The following is a 22,979-nucleotide window of genomic DNA, read 5'->3' as shown; positions in this document are numbered from 1 at the left end:
CAGTATTTTACATTTACTCTTTAAAACATTCACCAAAGATGTTTTTTTTATTGCAGTGACCAACTCTACTAAACAATACTAGTTGAAATGCACTAGCTTCCAATAACGACATCCCATTAGAAAAAAAACAATCTCTATTGTAGTCTACTTTCATGTAATATTCTTATCTTAAAATTCAACTAACTAGTGACTATGAATGATATTGGATTTTTCCACTAAAATAGCACTTGATTATTATTATAAACAAAATGTATGCTTCACCCACCCACAGCTGCTTTTTTTACTGCAGCTACCCAATTCTTCACAAACATGGTCACTAAAATGGCTATACAAACTTCGGATAAGTAAAGAAAAAAAGGAGATTAATAGTTATTTTAACTATTATATAATCTGCAATGGAAAATGGACAAATGTAGCATAGATTTTGTTTGGACCTTTTGCAGAGATAATTTAAAGAATTCACTTGTTTTATTCTACTCCATAAAATATTTAATCAGATAATTTTGGGCCAACATATGTACAAGTAATGTTTTACAATGGAAGGTTGCCTTGACAAAACGGTGTTCTTTTCACAATAGTTAACTGAGTAGCAATACTGAGCAAAGTTAACACATTACCAGATCTTGCAATGCCACTGTCTCGATCATCATTTAGTCCTCTCCCAGGCATGTCCATAGGGTTACTGTGAACTATAGAACAAAATGCACTCGTTAACCATTTAATATGAAATATTTTACCATATGCTTTGCCATGCAATGCTAGAACTACATCATGCATACTTAATTATTTCAAATTATCTATTTTAATGGAATGCAAAAGCCCATCACCAAGAATTGCTGCCAAGTTGAACACGCCACTCAGTCCTCTTTAGAGATAGCCAAATACTTAAACTAAAAGGAATATTATTCCTCCCAATAAAATGTGTAGAGCTCCTTTTTCATGAATAAATTCATTAAAAATGTTTAGTAGCAAAATTCATAAGCTCGCCACCGAATCCACTTAAAAATTAAAAACACAATTCAAGTAGTCTATGTACTTAGAATCAAACGTATATCAACTGCAGCAAATGCAACCAGCGTCCATGCAGTGAGGTCATTTTCAATATAGTGCACCTAAGGAGAATGCAAAGTAGCAGGCTTGAGATAGGGGGGGGGGGATAAAAGTAAGGAACAAAGGGTTCGAATGATTGCCTCTAAAGACCTTGTTCATTCGTTTTTTAGGAAAGTTTTCCAATGTATTAATTGTCATACTTGCCAATTCAAAAGCAACACACCACAGTGCTTCATGACCTTTCCATTTTTATCAGTGCTGTGGTTGTTGTCATGTGGCCCCACCATGGAAATAAAACGTTTTATATTCAAAAGCAAAAGGTTAACAGTGGCTGTTAAAGTAATGGTCAGCTAACAGCTGTGATTGTTAAGTATCTTGGGGGAAAACTTTACAAAGCCCATTGGACTTTGCAATGGCAATCTATAGGACGCCCATCATATTAACACTTACATATGTCAACAACAGAATCTGTGTCTCTAACGTTTCAAGAAGTCTTTACGGAAGACAGACATGAATATGACTGAGCACATGCAAGATCTAAAATGTGTGCACAGACCTCACAACAGTGAGGTAAAGGCGTTTAATGGGATAGATAGTATTAGAACATTTCATTTCCAAAGCTGGGTCACACAATGCAACCATTTTGCAACTCTGACTAGACTACCCATACAGCACATTGCAAACCTGCAAAGAAAGAAGCGCTCCGGATGAGGCGGAGCGGACCTTGTTCAGAGAATGCCCTCCTGGGGCTGCAAAGCTGAGAGAGACCTACATGGCAAAATGTAAAATACATAATGAAAGAATGAAATTAGTAAAGCAGAACAAGTCTGGAAAACGATCTGCAGTTTTTAAAGTGTTCATCTGGTCAAATGTTGTCCTGGTGGATTTAAAACTACTCCTTCCTACAAAGTTATCCGCTGAGGCAAATATAACTACAAGAACTTGTGGCAGGAACCTCCATCACCACAAAATGACAAGAGCAAATTTGGGAATTTGGCTGTGACAAACTGCAACTCCTAAAGCTGAAATCACTGTAAGGTGACATGTCAGTGCTATGCAAAGCGTCTAAAATAAGTACCAAAATGTGTGTCGGGATCAGTGAAAGAAAATGGTTAATCGAAAGAGGAGTAACACAACTAAAAACTAGGCATGGGCAAAAATGAAATTATGTCAGTATAATTTGTGTAATTTGGGGAATTTCACATTACGTCAGTTATGCAAAATTCCTGATATTACACCATTACGCTACTCCACGTAATTATGTGCAATTTACAGCAAAAATGTACGTGTACGCACAGGAACAAAAGGAAGTGAGAGAATGTTGTTTACCGTTCCTTTATTTTTTCCACACTTTTTTTAATGCAATATGTGCCCTTATGCCAAAAACTGACAGTCTCATTACGCACTAAAATGTAGCACAAAATTATGGATTTGCATTTTGTGCAGTTTTGACAAACTTTCGTGGAATTATGTGAAAGCAGGTTACGCAAATTTCAACACCCCTATGGAAACGTAATAAATAGGTGCTCTATTTCATATTATCATTAGAGCAGGTGCCAAAAGAGCCTACAGAGGCTTGGTTGAGAGTAAGGATGCCATCTCTATAGACACAGGCATATGCATACAACGGAAAGTTAGACATCAGCTTTCAGTAATAACTACAGGAACACATCCAGCGCTACTCTCAGAAGTGCCCTAAAAAAGGAGAATAACCCCTCCCAACTATGGCCATCATAAATACCCATGCATTGTATTGCATTGGGTCCACAGTTTTGTGTGATAAAGTGTAGGTCTGGTTATTTAAGAGTTTTTGCAGAATATCCTACGAATTGAGTAAAGTCTATTTCCATAAAGACCTGTCCATGTATTTGATTATTTACATGATTTATAACTAGGGCTCCTCGATTTCCATTTTTATTGATTTTTACAGATAAAAACATGTTTCCTGTATGTATGTTTTTAAAAGCGGAAAAATACATAATTTGGCTTCTTTTGAGTGACTCACCTTGCTGAGATGAATTACTTTCAGGCCAATAGCTACATATAAGCAGCATGGCAAAACTTGCATGGCACAAAACTCAATGAGATTTGCTTAAATTATTACATATCACAATAGTATTTGTGCTACTATGCTATTTTTTTAAAGTAGGTTTATTATTTTTGGCTGTGTAATATGCTAAAATCTGATAGGCATCAAAGTAGGAGAGCACATTTAACCGTTAAATAAATCTGATCTGTTCACAAAACACAAAATAAATATGGATAAATACAAATAAGATGGCCAAAAAATAAATATGGATAAATAATTACTAACGGAAATGTTAAAAAATAAATATCATAAAAGCAGGACCCTATGGAGAGGGTCCCTGTCCCGAAGGAGGTGGCATCCTAAGGCAGGAATTCAAAGGTCGAAAACTTTTTTTTAAGGGTTTTGTTTTCAGCACCTTCACAAAACACATTTTTACCAAAAGGAAACCGGATACTCTTGGTATGGCGCTCAAGAGTGCATGTTGATAGTGACCGTTTCTTTTCTTAAAATGGGCTTAACTGCACAAATAAGAAATCTATATCTGGATGAAGTCGGTTTTCTTTGGAGAAACAAGCGAAACTGCATTAATCTGATCCTCTGAATAACTTCTGTGCCGTCTTTGGTTAGCATGAAAATTTAAGAACACTTGTTAGTCTCAGAAACTGCAGAGCCACAGAAGGTGAGGAGAATCTGCCAACTCTTTCTCACCTTCCCACATCATCAAGAACAAGGGAATATGTTTCTGATAGGGGTGCAGGCCAATGAAAGCAAGCTTCAGCCTACTGTGGGAAAGCAAAGCAGATCAGCATAAAAACAGCACAGAAGCAAACATGGAGTCAGATTTCTGCTATATCGTATTAATGGCCTAACAATTGACCAGAGGGGCACTTTAACAGAAGCCCAACAGACAGAGCAAAGGCTTCTTCAGACTTCACAATGTGATTTCAAGCTGAAGTACTCATCACAGGGAAAATTAATGTCAGTGATATAGAAACATTCAGATTTCTCAGTTTATCTCAACTAAGATTTGCTAAATAAGGTTTGCTTTAATCAAATTTTAATCAAGGTTTTATTTTTATTTTCAATAAAAACACTACATACAGTTAACGTTCAAATAAGTCTCATAAGAGCAAATCTAAAGATTAAGAATGCTAGTTAAAATTAAATTAGCAAGAACGGAAATCTGACAATAACTGTACTTCAACTTGAAAAACCAAGAAACATCCAAGCACGTACAAGTGGAGTTCGTAGAACCAAACAACAAATCAATAAACACTGTTTAAAGCAACAATAGTGAACATGAGGTTTATGGTGAGAACACATGCTCCTAGAAAGCTACAGCTGGAGTTTCATATCAAGGATTTTAAAATGCCCTACATCATTTAAATATAATAGAAAATATGACGTTTCTAGACAGTCACCCTTTTACAGAAACGTACCAAGCACAGTCAGGGAGTGATGAGTGGTCACACGCATGATCTGCTAGTCAGCAAGTTTCAAACAAGTTGTTATTTATGGCTCTGGCAGAGCGCCACTATCATCTATATACGTTTCTGATCTGATATCTCACGGCTATGACGTAGCAACAGATGATAAAACTCGTTACCTAATGTTGCTACATCACAAAAGCCTTGCAGGCCCGGCTAGCGGGGCTCTCTGAGAGCCTGTCAGTGCAGCGCTGTTTCTATACTTTGCCTGAAAGCAGAAAACACAGCTGCAGGACGGAGAAGGAAAGCAGGAAAGGTGGTGGGTCCTGTTAAGGATGACTGGTAAGGTATTTTTTCACATTTGGGTTGCAGAGAGAGGGCTATGTTATGTTTTTGCTCCCCCATTACTCCTCATCCCCTGCGCAGCAGTTGAAAGTAAGGACATATGATTTGGGAGAGGGTTTACATAACAAACTTTTAGATGGGTAACAAATCAATTACAGGGATGTTTTTCACCTCAGGGTTCTGCGTGACATCACAGACACCTCATCTAAAAATTGTAGTATAATCTATATTCACACATGAAAACACGGCAACTAAAACGTGTGTGTTATGTTCAAATATACACATTGTTCTCGTTACTTCAACAATCTATTTGCCTTTCTGTGATTTCAAACATAATGCCTTTACATAAGATCAGGCAGCACCTTCTTTGCTGCAATGGAGGTGTGAATAGCCAACATGCTATGCATTCCTAAACAATGCACCAGTTTAGTGTACGATCAGCATCTCTTTAAAGGCAGTAATGTCACAGTAATTTGAGATCTCACTGGCGGTTCACACTGTACTGTGATAAGCAAGCCCAAGACTGTCTTTTATACTTTGCTAGCTACACTGCTTGTGGCTACATTTGAAGAATCTTGTGCTGCTTTCGACTACAGATTATCTGAAAGACAACATAACAGTTGCCACTTTTACAAGAGCCTAGACATTTGTGTTGTTTTAGTTTTCGAAACAGCTAAATTAAATCTTACACATTTAGGTGAATTATAGCCAACATCCCAAATTTTATCATATTTAAAAAAATCTTTGGGTCTGCAGACTGAAAATGTGGACAATTAATGCCCAGGCAAGATCCAGTTTCTTAACAAGTAGGTACACTGCTATAGTGTAACAATACCAGGAGGACAAAGAGTGAATGGTCACTTCTACACCGTACTTTAAACCATCCTTTGGCTCCTGTTGTTCGAAAATAGAAGCTAAAAAAAAAATTGAGCACTCTGGCTTCTTTTTCTGATATGTTTGGCAGAAATAAAATTCATATTTTTACCTGAAATTCTTGAGATGTACTATTTCAACTCAGGCAGATCAATGTATCACTATTGCATCTCAAGTATATACTCATGAGGCGGACGTATGGGTCGTCTAAATGGAATAACCCATCATTCCATAACCATACATTAAAAGCAGGAGGTACTTTTCTGGTGACATTAAAAACTACATTTTAATATGGTGCTATATGTCAATGTCTGCATCTGCAACATGCTAGAACAAGCTAAAGCTTGAATCTTTTCTGCTGCACATGCAAAACTGAGTATATCTGTAGTACTCTATTGTAAACTGTAAACCAATCTCATTGTGAGTACTTCAGACCATTCCCCACACAGTGGTGAGCGCAAAGTTTCATTATTTCTAAAAATCTAGAAATATGAATGTGCAAGGAGGACTGAGTGTTCATTGTATGCTGTGTACCTTTTGGCTTTCTCCTAAATCAGCATTCATATTTATTTAATCTGTCTATGAAACGCGACTGCAGTTGTTGAAGGTATTGGGCTCTAGGGACATCATAACCAAAATCTCTGACACTGTGACTAGCATTAAATAGTGAAAGTTAGCTAAATGCTTCTTGGTACAATTGTGGATTGGAAAGTGGTACCCTAAACTTTGTGACAAGAAAGAGTTCCAAGATGGAAGAAATGTCCTAGTTTCTTTTATTATGGGCCTTGATGTTCTTACGACCTATGGCCAAATGAATGAGGTAGGCTTAGCCCTGTGTATCATCTACAATCAGAATCTTAGACTGTGCAGCATTCGAAATTTTATGATTAACCTAAAAGTCCACTTGGTCCACACACTTTGTAACTTATAAGGCTTAATTTCAATGCAGACACAGATTTGGATATCTTTCCTTCCGATGACTGGATAAAAAAATGATGATCTCTAATGTAAGTTGTGCCCGTGGCAAAAACAGTTTTACAGAGGTAGGTTTGAAAGGATGGATCAGTGTGGGACACACCTCTTTAGACGTCACACACCTGTATTAACTGGTTAACCAAATTACTACTTGAGGCTGTAGTTGGAAAGAAATTAATGTATCCACTGTGAAATAGATCCACTTCACTCTTGTACCTGAAGATTGGGATATCCAATCTGTTGTAAACTGTGGGAGACTAAAGAGAAGAACTAACTACATAATTACTTTAATTATTTTAATGAAGCGGTCCTCTCGGATGTTTACCGTGGAATATATCTGCCTCTTATCAGTCTGAACCTGAACTAGCAATTAAGAAGAACATTGTAATGTTCCAAGTAAACCCGAATTCCAGGTATCAGTCTGCCAGTGAGCCTGGGTGCTTAAGCCGTGACAACAAGCATTGCCACATTCCATTGTTCTACTGGGTTTTAGGGTCGAATCAACTGTAGACAAAAGTGATCAGAATAAAGTGTACTGTGGCAAGGCAAGAATTTGGGTTGTTTCTACTAATTAATCTTTATTTTTAAGCACAGCTTAAGCAAGTTAGTTTCTCAAGGATGGTAAAAACAATATTTTGATTCAGTGGCTGCCCCACTGATAAAATTAGAATGATGTATTTCGATGGGCTTGTAGTACGTCCTTCGTCGCATTTTTCTTCAGACCTAGCCTCACTTGAAGTTATATTTAACACTGATTTGATAAAACTGAAGACAAATCATACACCTGTAGAACTAATCGTTTGGATGAGACTGTGAATCTGGGAAAATGTTCTTATGGGAATGAGAAACTACTTGTTGAAACATCTGAAAAACAATCTAAGTTCAAAATGAGGCATGTTGTTTAGAAATATGTAAAAACAACTGCTTTTGTATTGACACTGTAGTGCAAGGTGTCCTTGCAGGCTTGGAAAGTTTATTCCAGACCAATGTAAACAGACAACAGGAGCCGACAAAGCCCACAGGTTCTTTAATAGTTACTATACATCTTACATTTTCAACAATGGTGTGCATTACATTTCAGACCTTAATGTTATTTCTATGGTACAGTTGAAGAGATCATATATGTAAACACTAAAAAATACCACTGGGTATTCAAATACAAACTAGTAATCACTCAATTGGTCACATACAAAACACATTACTGACTTTAAAATAAATAAAAAAAACAATTGGGTAGCTCTAAATATGGGTGAAAGCCACCGGAACATAAGAAAACACTGAATGGTGTTGGACTTGATTACAGGATATAAGGTGGTGTGAAACCTCTATTTGTCTTTATCCTAATGTCACCTTATACAGTTAATGTATGTCTTTCTACAACAACACCCAAATCAGGATAAGGGCATTAGGTATTTGACTATTTTTTTCTGAAAACACCCTAAAGCAGCATGCACAAACCTGCATAGATAAGGCCATCTCCCACACTTAACCAATCCCCTGGAACACCAATGTTAATATTCCATCGCACTATCCAACAGTGCAAAAGAAACAACTCAAGAGCGATTCCTTTTGTGATTGTTTCACTATGACCAGAGGAGCTCCATTTTCCTTATCTGCAAAGCCCCTACATAATCACTTTCTTTGTATCGCAACATATACTGTCTCCACCCATACCAAGTAATCCATCCTTCAACCGCATTCACAAAATCCTTCTTTTTACCATTGCAGCACACAAAACATCCAAACTTTTACACAATACTCTTTCTCCCAAAAAAAGCAGTAATTGAAGGACCACATCTTCCAACACCCACTTACCTATTACCACATAAAGTCCACAGCAGTAAAGGACCACCAAATTAGAACACGGAACACCACAGAAATCTATTATTACAGACCACAATGCCACACCTCAAGATAAATGAACAAATGTTCTCTTGAACAATCAATACCCAGGACAGTCCAAACACAATAAACCTTTATTTCACACTCCTTTATATCATCGCCCACCCCCACACATGCATGCAACAACCTTATCATACCTTGCATTATAACTGTCATCACACCTTCATTCCAAATCGTACCACATACTTCAACATGCCACAATCTTTTAACACCAAATAAAGGTCACACAAACGGGCCCCAGTTTCATACGGCTGGCAAAACTGTTATATACCTGGCCTCGGCACAGGGTTAGGACCAGCACGGCTATCTTCGAACCAATAGAGGTACCCAACAGGTTGGCCTCCTCTCCCCGCTACTGTCTCGCTGGCGATGGAACCGTTGGCAGCGGAATTCCACAGGAGAGGGGAGGCCTGGAGTATCCTGCTAGGAGACGGCTGACATACCGTGTCACTATATGCTGATGACCTTCTCTTGTACTTTAACAGTGTTGACAATGTCCCTGACAAAGTTGCGGAAAAACTACAACAAATTGCTGTGCTCTCGGGCTGAGGGTTAACTGGGAAAAGTTGTGCTTGTTTCCCTTCAGCCCTGATGTGCTAGATCCGGGTCTCCACTTCTCTGGGGTACTCATCCCCTAGCAGCCCATACTGAGGAAGCTCTCCTTGATGTTAACCTTAAATGAGCGGTAACATCTATCCAAGCTCAAATAAACTTTTGGCAAACATTACAGCTGAGGGGAAGAGTCGCTCTCCTGAAGATGGTGGTCCTCCCACAATTGCTATATTATTTCTCCAACCTACCATATTATTTCCCGGTTAAAGTCTTTAGGGAGTTGGAATCCATAATTAGGGAGTTCATATGGAATAAGGGCCGATGCAGAGTGGCGCTTAAAAAAAAAAAAAAGCTGTACTTGCCTCTGGAGCGGGCGGTCTAGCAATACCAAATATGGAGCACTACTACCTGGCTTCCCAGCGGCAGTGGATGACCAGGTGGCTCTCGGGTCTCCAGCTGTCCGACACAGCTTCAGTGAAGCAGCTCTGGACACTACCTGAGATATTACATCTATTTCACCCCTTTACGTAGACTGGGGTGCCAGAACCACTTCTGGTAGGTGTAGCTCATCGATGCTACTGCAGGTGCTGATACCCCCTACGCACCGGCAATGGCTCTATTGGGCATGCCACACAGTGCGAGGCAGACTAACAGAATGAAGTTGAAACTGGGAGACCTCTAAAGCTAGAGTGCGCAAATTCCTTTTAATGAGCTGGCTGCGGAGACGGGCCTGCCCCCAGGGCAAGTCCTGTTGCATAACTCCTTAATAACAACACTATCCCGGCATTGGGGGGAAATCTCTGCTGAACTGCCAATGCACCTACTGGTACACTATATGCAGGTTATGGAGCAGGGCATTCACCTAATACGATGGCTCACCGACGCACTCCGGATGCACACAGAACATGTCTGCACCACACTGAGGGCTAGCTGGGAGGGCAACTTGGCCAGGCCCTGTACCGACAGAGTGGGACATGGCATTGCAAAGTCACACTTGCATTCCATACAACTCTCGTTTCGTCTTATTCCGTTCTATATCTTCCATAGAGCCTATCTTACCCCTGCTTAAATCAATCAGTACTTCCACCGGGTTGTGCACTGGTGGATGCGGATCTGCTTCATGTTATGATCTTGCCCCTTGTTGAGCTCCTACTGGCGAGAAGCGTCGGCATGGCTACAGACTGAGGGGGGTTGGGAGCAGACTCCATTTATGGTTACTGTTTCTGTGGTTATACTGTTGTTCCTACTGTTAGGCTGGATCTTCACTTTTACATAACGCAAAATGGCTGCCCACCTAGAGGACATCCTTGCCTCTGCAAGATGGGCACCCGGTACTGGAGGTATGTAATGGATCCCAAAACTGACGCACAAATTCAAGGACACTGGAGGTAACTTACAATCAGCTCTTCATGTTATGTAATCAGTTAGCTAATGTGCTTAACACAGATGACCTGTACCAGAAGTGCCGCCTCTGTGGGACCTTTCGCCTTGCAATGAATGTTTTTAAAATCAGCTTCTTTTGATGGATGAAATATAAATAAAGAATAAAAAGATTTATGCAAAAAAAAAAAAAAAAAAAAGTCACACTAACACAAGACCACGACCATGCACACAAGAAATACACAAAACGCCTTTATAGCATACACAAATAAGGACAATCGTTAGAAGAAGGTCGAGGCTTCAAAGAACCACCTGGCATTACTCAGCTGATTAACATCTGCTCAACAGCAATAAATAGCCTACAAGCCTTGGAAGACTTTTCCGAACTCAGTAAGTGTGAAATACAGCCATCCAATTGTTACCTAAACTGATAAAGATACTCTAATTCGTGGTGTAAAATCATTTTGTACATCCAGATAGCTAGCAGGCAGCAAAAGTAGTATGCGATTTTCAACTAAAGTAACTGGGTTTTATGGCAATATCATTAATAACACTCGCAAGACACGAGTACTGAAATCGGTGCACAGTACCTATGTTTCCGAGCAATCCATTCATAAGCGTATTGTGGTCTGGCTTCAGGGTGTTATTGTCCTGATTGATAATCTCAAGGCTGTCCTGCAAACTATAAAAACAAGAAAATGTACAATAGTATAGTTTTAACTTTATGCAATAAATTTTCTGCATCAAGGAAAAATGCATAGCAGACACAGAGTGCAAGAGATAATTTTCTCGCAGCAATTTAATCAAATGTGAATTAGAGGAATGCATTACTAACAGATGAAACGCATCAACGGGCCTAAGTGCAGCAGTCACAAGAGAATGTGACTGTATGATTGTCACAAAGCACTGCTTTGGTACACTCTGCCGCGTGTTTAGACTCATCAACAGTCTCTTCTCGCCATTACGGAATTTATTTACTAAGTCAGAATGGATTGCTGCGTAAGCGATCTTTAAACAATTAACATGACATTTAAGCTTCTTTTTAAAAAACCAATAAAAAAAGCCTGTTCCAATTCTTGTATTGTGTAGGATACCACTGCACTAGCCAAAATGAAACTAAGCAACAACATTAGAACCTTAAGCAGCTATGTCGAACTACAACTAACAACACGAGAAACGCACCATTTAAGTCTGCACACAATACTATTTACATCCTTCCAAACAAACCTATGTTTTTGTTCAAGCGTGGTTAATATATTAATTTGAGGTGGAGCAAAAGGCTTCGGCTGATTTTGAGCAGATAAAGCAAGGGATGACTAACTGAAAGGAGTTCTGTTGGTGCTGAAGCTACTGCTGTCATTGGTGAGGAGTAACGAACATGATCAGTCGGGTAGTGTGGGAAATGATGCAGCACACACATAGCAAGCAACAGAGGGCCACAGAAGTGTCAGGTAACAGGAAGTGGGGCGGGGGAACTTTACATTCAGGAAACCGATTTCAATAAAGTGTCTACCTTTGACAATATGCAAAGATACAAGTTGTGTATAAATAACTCTAGGTTGATCTCGGTTACGCACAATTTGGTCCACGTCTTCCTTACCTCACTCAACACATCACAAGATGCCATATTGGAATAAGCATTAGCAAAGCCAATAGGTTTTGCCTATATGAGATCTAGTATCATTGTAATTTTTTTTTTTTTAAATATAATCGCACAACAGCGTGGGCTACTGTGCAGCAAGGATTAAAGGGAAAAAAGTGATGACGCGGACGGTGTATACCACGTCATACTACTTTTTTCTTTCTTTAAGGCATGTTGCTGTGAAACAGGTCTAAAAAAAAGAGCTTGGGTGGGAGGGAACAAAACAACAGGAAGCAGGGTGGGTGGGGGAAGCAACTTCAGGGAAGCGTGTGAGAGGAGGGAGTGACTAATAATGGACAGCGGGAGAAGGGTTGGGGGAAGCAACACAAGGTACCTGAGGGGGAAGCAAAATAATTATTTTGGCTTTGGAAAAGACCGTCTCTTCAGTAAATGCTTTGCAGCCTTGATAGGGTTATAAGGCACTAACTAAATCTTCCAGTGCAATGAACTTCAACCACTAGATCATTGGTCTCCAAACATTTTAATGCCGCACCCCCTCCAGTTAAAAAATAAAAATAATTGGGCCCCCTCAGAATTTTTCACAATTATTTTATAAAGATAGCAATGTTTAAATATGTCTAGACCTATTTAGACATTGCAGTTAAGTACTGTTACCCTTTTAAAAAATGCAATAACGTGCTTCTGCTTAAAACAAAGGCCTGTTATCTGTATAATGCTTTTTGTGGCCAGAGTTTGGCGCACCACCTGGGATCACTTGAGGCCTCCATTGGGGGGGGGGGGGGCCACCCCCCAGTTTGAAGACCTCTGCACTAGATGGATATGTCTATTTCTGTAATGGTTAGAAGTGTGTACCTATTCAATGGTGGCTCATAACTTCTCTGATTTCCTTTTCACTTTTGTGGACTCATACGTGTGTGTCACCAAGCACCTGACTTCAGATTTGCCTTACCAGGTGCATCTCCAGTTTCCCCAGTCGTGCACCATACATCTGTTCCATAACTCTCCCATGCTGTTTATCGCCTATGTACACATGGTTGCTGCTATTATGTACAGAAGAGAAAGTAGGATATCTGTATCCCCAATGTTTTCAGGCATAAGCAGGGGTGTGGAATTTAATAAGATATCTACTTGTCCAAGGGACTAGTTGCTTCATAAATCTACCCCCCCCCAAAAACAAAAAATCCACTTGTCCCTTTGGTGCCACTTAGTGCTACAACAAATTATGGCAGCAATTTAATTATATAAGAGCTCTGATTATAGTCTCTCTGATTATGCACAAGCTTATATTATAGAAGGTTCTAAATACTAGCAATTCACATATTTTGCCACCTATCCGCAGATCTACATACTAGGGCTGGAGATAACGGTAACTAATAGGTCCAGGGTTGAAATGCCCTTTTAAGTCTGTGCTAACTTATTAACAAATCTATATGTGAATATTTGCTCATGCTAAAATGCAGTTTACAAATATTTTCTAGGAGTACAATTTCTTGGCCAACTTCTGTAAAACACTGTGAACTAATTAAAGCCAAATTTCTACACTAATGCAAAGACATACCATGGGTACACTTTTTTGACATTCTATAAGAATTGGGCCCTTAATTAGGTCTCGGGTTAACCAAGACCTTTTGTTTTTAATAAATTCTATCTCTTTATTTATGTATCTATTGACTGGCTTCACTGTGTGTGGCGGCATTCAGCTCTTTCACAAGGAGCATATCGGGAACACAAAGTAGTTTTATTCAGTACCAGGAAGGCCTTAGCGATGTGTGCTTTTTGAGAACAAAAAATAATTTTATTTTTGGCAATGTTTGTTATAATGGTGAGGGTCCTGCAGCTCCCACAGTTATGAAGCTGTACAAAAACCATGTCAAAACAAGAGAAGCATTAATACAACCAAAAGGCTGACCATCAAGCTCAGACCTTCTGGCTTTGCAAATGCTTGTTTATTTTCATGTTTTACATAATCCAGTTTAAACTTGCTACCCTGATTTTCCATTATGAATATTTTTGGAAATACTAGCATGCATCTACACATTTCACTATATAATGCTTCAAAGAAATGGTAGGTAAAATTTCATAGCACTTTAACAAAACATTTATTTTCCTAGTTGCATTTTATGTGAACAATTTATTTTGAAAGCAAAGAACCATCAATCTTGCTTTCAAGAGTCTGCAAATATTTGCGTCTTGTCAGAGAGCATCATATGTAGCCTCATTATGGTAAACTTTGCAAATGTGCATACATTTTCATATTTGAACCATTGTAAGGAACACAGTCCAAGGCTTACAACATTTGCCTAAAGAGCTCACCCTGATAATAAAGCCTTTGAATTAATGAACTATATATGCAAGTTTGAACAGCATTAACAAATGAAGACAAATATTACCCTAACTTTAGACAGTGCCCTTCCCTGATCCACAATGTTGTGTAAACTGCCAGCCAAATGATTTGTGTTGCAGGGGGCTGGGCCTACTTATCCCAATAACAAGATATACATCAAAACTAGTTGTCCTTGACCTAAAACAATATGTCCTAGGCGTCGGGCTATAGGAATTCCAAATCTCTAATATGGCTTGTTGTGTGATAAACTGCACAATGCACCTGCTGCAGTCTCATAGCGCCAGGCTTGCACACTCACAAGCGAAGGTGGCCACACAAGGGAATGTCTGTCAGGAGCAGCACAACTACTAACAAATATCAGCTGTGTCTCCTGTTGTCTTTTCTTTGTATCCATCTTGCGGGTTGTTGTTAACCTTGAGTGCATCACAGGCATGTTGGACTGGGTTGCACCTGCTAGTGTATTCATATTTAAAAAAATCAGTCCCTGTACTGTACATTTCCTAAAACATGGGGGAAGCAACACTAGGGAGATGCATCGGAGAAGGGAGGGAGCAGTAACCGAGCAGGAAGAGGGTGGAGGTGACCCTACAGTGCCATGCACACTTGTAGAGTGTATGGCAAAAAGTTAAAAATAAACAAAAAAAGGTACATGGAGAAGGGTCTGGCCAGTGGAAAGTCACTAGCCAGAAACAGAAAGCTGTGAGAGGTCCATGCTCTACAGCAGAGACAGAAATGCAGGGAAGAAAGCAGAAGGCAGCAAGAAGCTGGGAGGAAGCAGGAGCGGTAACATCTATCCAAGCTCAAATGAACTTTTGGCAAACATTACAGCTGATGGGAAGAGTCGCTCTCCTGAAGATGGTGGTCCTCCCACAATTGCTATATTATTTCTCCAACCTACCCTATTATGTCCCGGTTAAAGTCTTTAGGGAGTTGGAACATGAAACAAGGAAAAAAGTGTGCCGTGGAAGCCAGCCAATGGTAAGCACTGATAAGTAATGGGCGGGTGCTAAACCTAATTTTAAAGCTTTTATTTCTTATTAACAATATATTTTGTTTATAGCTCATGTGCGCAGTTCAGGCAAACATAAAAATTAGGGGGCTACATTTGACTTACTACGAGCAATATGGCTATACATACAATACATGATTCAAGAAACTCAACAACTATACAGAAGGAAAAAGGTCTAGGGCTTATTAAGTGTTTTTATGAACTGTGTCTTAACAGCACTTTAACAGATTCTTAACAGGTTATCAGCAATACAATTTTTGCCTAATTATGTGAGAGCTGCACCACCAGCCTCAATCTTACATACATTTACAAGACTCCCAATATGCAACCTCTTTCAAGGCTGTACACACCGTAATTCCAGAATTGGAACAGCACTGGATCTAAAATATCACCATGCAGGAAAATGCTTGACTTGAAGAATGAAAGAGTATTCAAACTATTTTATGATGTCACATATTCAACAGCATAAAATAGTTAAAATGATTACAGAAAAATACCAACTCCGTCAAAAGGTGTACATTTTTTATTATAAGATTCAACCTCTCAGTGCCAAATTCACATTTCCTTTGCGCTCTTAGGTGTACTTATGTGTGCAAAAAATGCAATCTGTGATGTAAATTCCATCTGGATTCAAAGAACATTTGGGGTATTTTACAATTCAAAGCACGCTTACACTAGAGGAAAATCTGTCAGAATGGCAGATGTTCTACCATCATAAATTTAGCACTGGAGCAGACACGTTTTAGTGCAGGCCACCAAGCTCAACATCCATAAACAGGTAAGATGTGATCATTCAGGTACTTCCTGCAGATAGTTTTCCATTTCCATCCGGGAAATGCACACAGATTTGTACCATCATGAGAAAGTGCAGAGATTATTCCAATATTTAAGGCAGGGATTTGCTAAAAAATAATTATATTAACTTGTGGAGGAAAAAAACTCGAAAATGTAATTGCATAAATAGACAATTCCGTATAATCATGTATAATCAGGTAATTAGGTAATTTTCGTGGGAAGATTAATTCTTAATTACACAAGTTGGCAATTTCCTACCCCCTGCGCCACAGTGTGGAAATATCACTATAACTGGGAAAAGGAAAAATGCTAGCAAAGCCAAGTGTAGGTATAAAGAGGCCACCTAAATAAGAGGGAAAACGAAAAAGCGAAAATTGTAGATAATGTGGGGCACACGGACCAGAGAAAGGTCAGGCTGCACAGCCAATCTAGTCTTGGTCACTGCAGACTCCCAGGACTAAAAGAAGAAAGAGCAGCAGAAAGGTAAAACATGTACGCAGTGGGTGGAGGACCACAAACAGGCAAGGGACCCCACAGTAAAGATGCTTGCATGATTTGTGCTGCACTGATATTCCCACAGAAAGGTGCTTTGGGACAAATGCCCTGTATTTTGGAATATGGCAATTAAATTAATTGTTTAAAAAGTGGTCTTTATTTTCTCACCGTGCAGTGACTTGCATGATGTATTCTGGAGCTGTAAATTTGTAAGCTGCAAGAATCACATCACAGAAATTGTTTAATTTTGCTTGGGTCTCAACCTCTGCTTGGCTTGTTCCCATTTCGCTCACACAACTTCATCTCTGCTCAATTAGATCCCCTACTGAATTTTCTCACTGTGGTTTATGTCACTTATCTCAATTCATTTGCACTTTTGCCTGTTCTAGTCTGTTTTGATTAAACAGGGTTTGTAAATCGAATAAGTACAAAGCTGACAACGGAGTGGCTTCATGATATCCTACTGTTCAGAAAACCTTAGGTATGACTAAAATCAAATATAAAAACAAAAAAACAGGCCCAAAGTCAAGGGGGGGAAATACCCTGGTTAAAGAAATTTTTGATGGCGTCATTCGATTTTGGAGCCCTTAAAACAAACACAATTATACATATACTATTCTTATGCAAACTGCCAGCCCTGTGGAAATATGTATTGCCAAAATCTTCTTAGCCTTGTTTTTATAAAATTGGTTACCTCAAAGAGATTTGTCAAGGCCAACTATCGATACTAAAGTAACTGGGGTAAATGCCTCAGCAACTCGAATCATTAAGTAAGGAATATGAATTACAAAATCTCGATTTGTGAACAATCACTGGACCATTATTTAAATTTTGAAACTATGACACTACTGACCAATGGAACAAACCTCTAAATATACACAGTGGTGTGTCTCATGTTGGCTGAATTAAATTTAAGATAGAGAAGTTGTTCAGTCGCCAAGCAGTTCTCACTGTGTAACTGCCATTTGTTATAATAACAAACAATTAAATCCATAAAGGACACCTTTAATTCTGAGCTCCTCCGTAAGACAGGTTACGCACTTCCCTGTTGCAATCACATTTTATGAATACCTTTTGATGATCTTCTCAGTACTCACGTGTTTAGGCTGCCATAGATGCTGCTACCTGTTCTTGCTGTGAATACCTTGCTAAGCATGAGTTGTGGAGGTGATCTAGAAAAATAATTAAGAAGTACATTCAACGGTACAACTATCAGCTGTTACAGGTAGGTATCTTAAGAAAAGCTATATGTGAAATGAATGAATGTGTATCTTTTAGCTAACAAAGCATATCTCAAAGCAAGAAACAGACTAATATTTTAACAACTATATATCTGCACAATTTTAATAGGATATTTCTCCGATTTAGGTGGTAATATTTCTTTCGCAGGTTTAAAATTAGTTAACAGTGATAACAAAATATGAGCTATAAGCAAGTTAATGGATAATGGAGAATAGGGGCATTAATATTTTTCTGTGATTACATTGTCCATTTTGTGAAAGGACAAGACAGGAGGTCGTGGGGTAAAATCTATACAAGACCATACTCAAAGAATAATGTAAAACGCTGTGGTTACAAAACATATTAGCAGCCTTAGAATGCCAGCCTGCGTGGGCAAGGGAAGGAAAACAAAAAGCCCCTGTTTCCGTTGCTAATTAATTTGTTATTGCGACTGGCCATAGCATGGAGTTCTAAGATTTCCATGTACTAAAGGCACACTAGGCAACAAGTCACTCAGTTTGTGGATGTCATTCAGCCTCACAGTTGACTGTGTGATTGTGAGAGCAATAACTGGTCCAATTTAGATTAGACACCGATTACTAGCAACTTAATTCACTGGAACTGTCCACGTTTGAGACCCCTGCTAGTATTATTATAATGACTTGTGAGAAGATTACCATTCACTGGTCAGGAAGTTTAAAGCAGTAAACTTGAATATACCAAGCAACGCCAAACGCTCTATTCAACAAGGCATTCACATTCACGATACCCGGATACAGCAATTTACAGTTCAAGCTCCTTGCTCCTGTAGTGCTCACAGCAATCTTTGATGCTGTTAGAATGGAAAGAAATTTGCTTTGACTTAGGGAAAAGATTTTGTTTTCTGAAGTAAATATTTATGGGGAAAAAAGGAATATCCCAAGGAGTGCCAGGCACGGTCACAAAAGCAATAACTAGGACGCATCTGTGCCCCATACAGTGCCTTCAAGAAGTGTGTGGGTGGGGGTTGTGTTTGTATTTATTTACTTTCTTATAAGATACGTGGGAATCTGGTTAGTTTACCAGTTTGAAATACTGTTGTAAGTCCCCAGACAAAATCCAGTGATTTTTTTTCACGAATTATGTAGGCAGTTGGTCATGTGGTGTTACTTCATACTGCATGAGCACAGAGAATGGGAGGAAGCACAGGTTTCTTCTATTTATCTGCATTAAGGCAACTTTCAATATCTCACTAATGTATGCAATATGGCCAATGATTAAGCGAGAAAGAAAATGGATAACATGCAAATTCTGACATCTTGAAAGTAATAGCTAACAGGTACTCTTACCGAATCTGATGAATTTTCAGTGTCGAGCCTTTGTAGCTCATAGCTACAGAACCAAACATCATCTCTCCAAGCATGTTGGCATCCGACGAACACCGGGAACCCTACAAAAATCGAGAAAAACATGCATTATTGTCCAAAAAAGCGAGCTTTGATATTTGGATGTGCACCTGGGGTATTTTCAAATAATCAGGAAACACGGACTATGCAAAAAAAACAGATTTCTCTAAGAAACAATGTCTTTACAATCATGATTTATGTTGTCAGCAATCATTAATAATGATTGCAATGCCATGACAGAATCAGCCATTTTAGAGTATTTCATCATCACACAACATGTAGTTGCCCATTAGTCGTCTTCTCGTTTCCTCATCTTTTGGGAAGTAAAAAGCATTTGATGTTATTAACCTACTTCCTCTAGCATGCCTAGTGATGACTGAGAAAGCTCCCATGTCTGCGCCTGATCCGTTACGGTGCTGATGCATGAGGAAATAATTCCACAACTGTGTTGTCAGCATTTCAAGACAAATTGTTGGTATGCGAGAAAGGTCTTCACATTGGCAAAATTAACGCTGCTTGCTCTTCTAACAAAACACAGCATGTCCTTGTACTTCATTCTTCGTCTGTAGCATAAAATGTTGCACACACAGCCACTTAATTCTATTCAGTTTATGTAAAACACACTATTAAGCATGCAGACGCTTCAAAGGTATGAGACAACTCTAGGAGTGAGACAGTTTGAAGAAAGGCAGGTCGAACAGCCTGGAGCCATTGCCACTTCATGGCCATTGGAAGGTTTCATAGATCAGTCTTCTTGGGGGTGATCTGCGTGAATAACCCTTGATTATTAATATATACGTTACTGCATGTGGCCAATATGTGTTCAGGAGACCAGTCTCCGGTTCTCACTAACGTGGGGGTAGGAGGTGCACAGAATTCAGGATTTAAGGTCTCATGCTGCAGGAAGATTATTTGCTATATATGTTCTCCATTAATCTGCTGAAATATTTAATTTTCTAAACAGCTGCAGACCCCTGAATAGGCATTGTGGGTCCCACGGAGTCAGCAGACGACCAGTTAGGAACAGTTAGCATCTGTAGTTGTGGTCATTTTCGGGGGTATACCAGGCCTTTGTTCCAGTATGCCTCCTGGGTTGACCTGTAGTTTGAAACATCTCGGGCTGTGGCAAGATTACAGATAAACAATTTAAGGTATACATTTATTTAGGTGTTTTGAATAGCAATAGGTGTCTTCATGTGATCACTTCAAAGCGTTATCTTATAGTGGAATGCTGAGTCTTTGTACCTACAGGAAGCTTTGTAAGTAGTTAGCAAGAAACACATCTGATTGGGGAAACATTAGTGCTCTTTGACGTTTGTCTTTACTTTGATGATTTGTAGTTTTAATTATGTGATATCTTCAAAGCACTGGGGTTCACCAACCCACCTTCTTCAAATAGGAACACAAGGATGGAATCAGGCACATGGTTTTCTGAAGACTACAATTTTAAGTAATTTCCTAAATCGGGGGTATCTTGATTTACCTACGATTTGAGGCATCAGGGTGTGCCATAGTTTGAGGCCTATTACAGCCACTTTGTTCGAAACGGAACTCTCAAGTGGAAATATGTTCCTCACTGCTGAAGAATCTATGCTACTAGACGCAAAAACTAGGTAATCCTTAAAACGACAATATCAACTAGACTCCATAACTGGAATTTCGATCATGTGTAAACACCCCACTCAAGGGAAACAGAACTGGGAAAAATGTTGCATCCATATCTCTGCTCATTCCTAAACAGTTCATAAGCTCTCTCCCAAGACCACCGCTGACTATCAAAACCTGAAAACTAACAAGGCAGAGAAGGTGGTCTTTATTTCTAATAAAGCTGAAAATGATTCAGGAAGCACAGATATTCTGAGCTAGTTGTGTCCTCCAACTTGCAGGTTAAGCTAATTTGGCACAGACACCTTCTCTCAACTAGCTTATCCTAGGCAAGGATAAAAAAACAACATAAAAAAGCCAGATGTGGAGTAAGTAAATGTGGAGGGCAAAGAAGACACAGAATGCCTGAAGTCTTACATTTACAAATGGACGAGAGTTCAGTGACAGGCGGCTAAAGACTGGGGTTTAAGCGAGGTCTACAAGTATTACAAAAAGTTGGGAAATTAACAAAAACCTGGGCCTGCTGGCCTTGCTTTGTGATCAGCTTATATGGCAATAAACAAAAACATGTTACAAAAACAAGGAAGTATTTTCCTGATCAATTCATCCAGAAAAACGTTAAGACTGAAGGAGGGAGTCATACAGAGTTTGGATGATGTCGGACACCAGCAAAACATTCACGGATATCCCGTACTTTAACCCGAAATAGTGATGCCTGTTCAGTTAATATTTACACCTGAGGGACAAGGTAAAAAAAAATTGCTCTACAAGCTTTTTATTGGCACAGGAAACATGAGTATTTTACCATAAATCAAGGGTACATTGTGCACATGGTGGCCTCACGGATACGCTGACAACGTGCATTAATCTTGAGCAGCAGCACATCTCGTGTGCCACAGCGCCACGGGAGACACCCACTTCAATATGAGAACACTTCCACTTTTACCTGTCACATCTGCAATTTAACAACTGAGCCTTTTCAACATTATTTCATACTGACCACGAAGAAGTGGACTGTGCAGGTGCCGAGACCGTGTTCATGAACAGATGCGTCACCTTTGGTTCTTTGAAGAGAAATGGTCGACCCAGGTTGAAGTAACACTAACTTCTACACGCACAATCTGGACCAGTGTAAGAAATTGCTCCCCTGTACCCCGCCCCCACACCCCTGCAAAGCCAGAAGACTTTGGGATGACCTAATGAAAAAGTCAAGTAGAAAGAACAATCAATCGGTGGAGGGTGGCACCCAACGGTATTCCCCACAAAATGTTAAATGAGTGCTCACTAATCTTTTATTTACAGAAAACAGTGTAAATTAGCTCGGTGCTCTGATTACAGCATTTAAATAAAATCAGTGCTGAACTACATTTCAGTTTCTACAGCTGGGCTAGCAAATGTGTAAATTACATTACAATTTATTTTTGAGAGCATTGTTGTGCCTCAATTATTTAATGGTTTAGATGGTCGGGCTCAATTTAATGCTGAACTGGTCACATATGAGTATGATTCAACTTAGGTCTAGATTAGTTAAAGACGAATAAGCAATGTGAAAATCCCTACGACTGCTTAAAGATTTAACATTTTCCATTCTTTTCAACAGACAAAACATCAGGAATTCCACTTGATCGCATTACAGAAATAATAGGTAGCATTAGCTTGACTCGGGTCCATAGAGATGAGGGTGCAGATGCTTCAGGATACAAAACTCAAACCCCAAAATCACTCTCGCCTGCCACATTTCAAACTCAATCTGCCCCTGTGCTTCCTATTGGGAGCCACAATAATAATCCCAAGCTGGGGGTCTAAATGGGTTCCACAAGCCACTGGTCCTGTAGAGTGCATTGCAATAGTCACCCACCAGGTGGGTCACATCAATCTGTCCGGAGGTATCAAGGTATGATAACTGTCCAACTCGTCAGGGAGCTCAGGGATCATGGGTTCCAACATGTTGGTGGGAGCCACAGATTCTAAGGTACTGACAACTGCTCA

General features: G+C 39.4%; 1 protein-coding gene across 3 annotated transcripts in view; it reads right to left on the bottom strand.

The window, feature by feature from the left end:
• The window catches only part of FNIP1 (folliculin interacting protein 1), a 275,317-nt gene that overhangs the window by 120,636 nt on the left and 131,702 nt on the right, over positions 1-22,979 (bottom strand). For 2 of the 3 annotated variants that reach the window (XM_069199195.1, XM_069199194.1), the window contains exons 4-8: positions 19,329-19,429; positions 17,877-17,951; positions 11,124-11,215; positions 1,735-1,818; positions 618-689 (exon numbers count right to left, since the gene is read on the bottom strand). In XM_069199195.1, the coding sequence (XP_069055296.1) occupies positions 618-689; positions 1,735-1,818; positions 11,124-11,215; positions 17,877-17,951; positions 19,329-19,429 (424 nt within the window). The remainder of the gene's footprint in view (positions 1-617; positions 690-1,734; positions 1,819-11,123; positions 11,216-17,876; positions 17,952-19,328; positions 19,430-22,979) is intronic. The other variant, XM_069199196.1, reaches the window with a different exon arrangement.

This window comes from Pleurodeles waltl, chromosome 7 (assembly GCF_031143425.1).
Source record: "Pleurodeles waltl isolate 20211129_DDA chromosome 7, aPleWal1.hap1.20221129, whole genome shotgun sequence".
Lineage (NCBI taxonomy): Eukaryota > Metazoa > Chordata > Amphibia > Caudata > Salamandridae > Pleurodeles > Pleurodeles waltl.
This window is presented reverse-complemented; position numbering and strand designations above follow the sequence as displayed.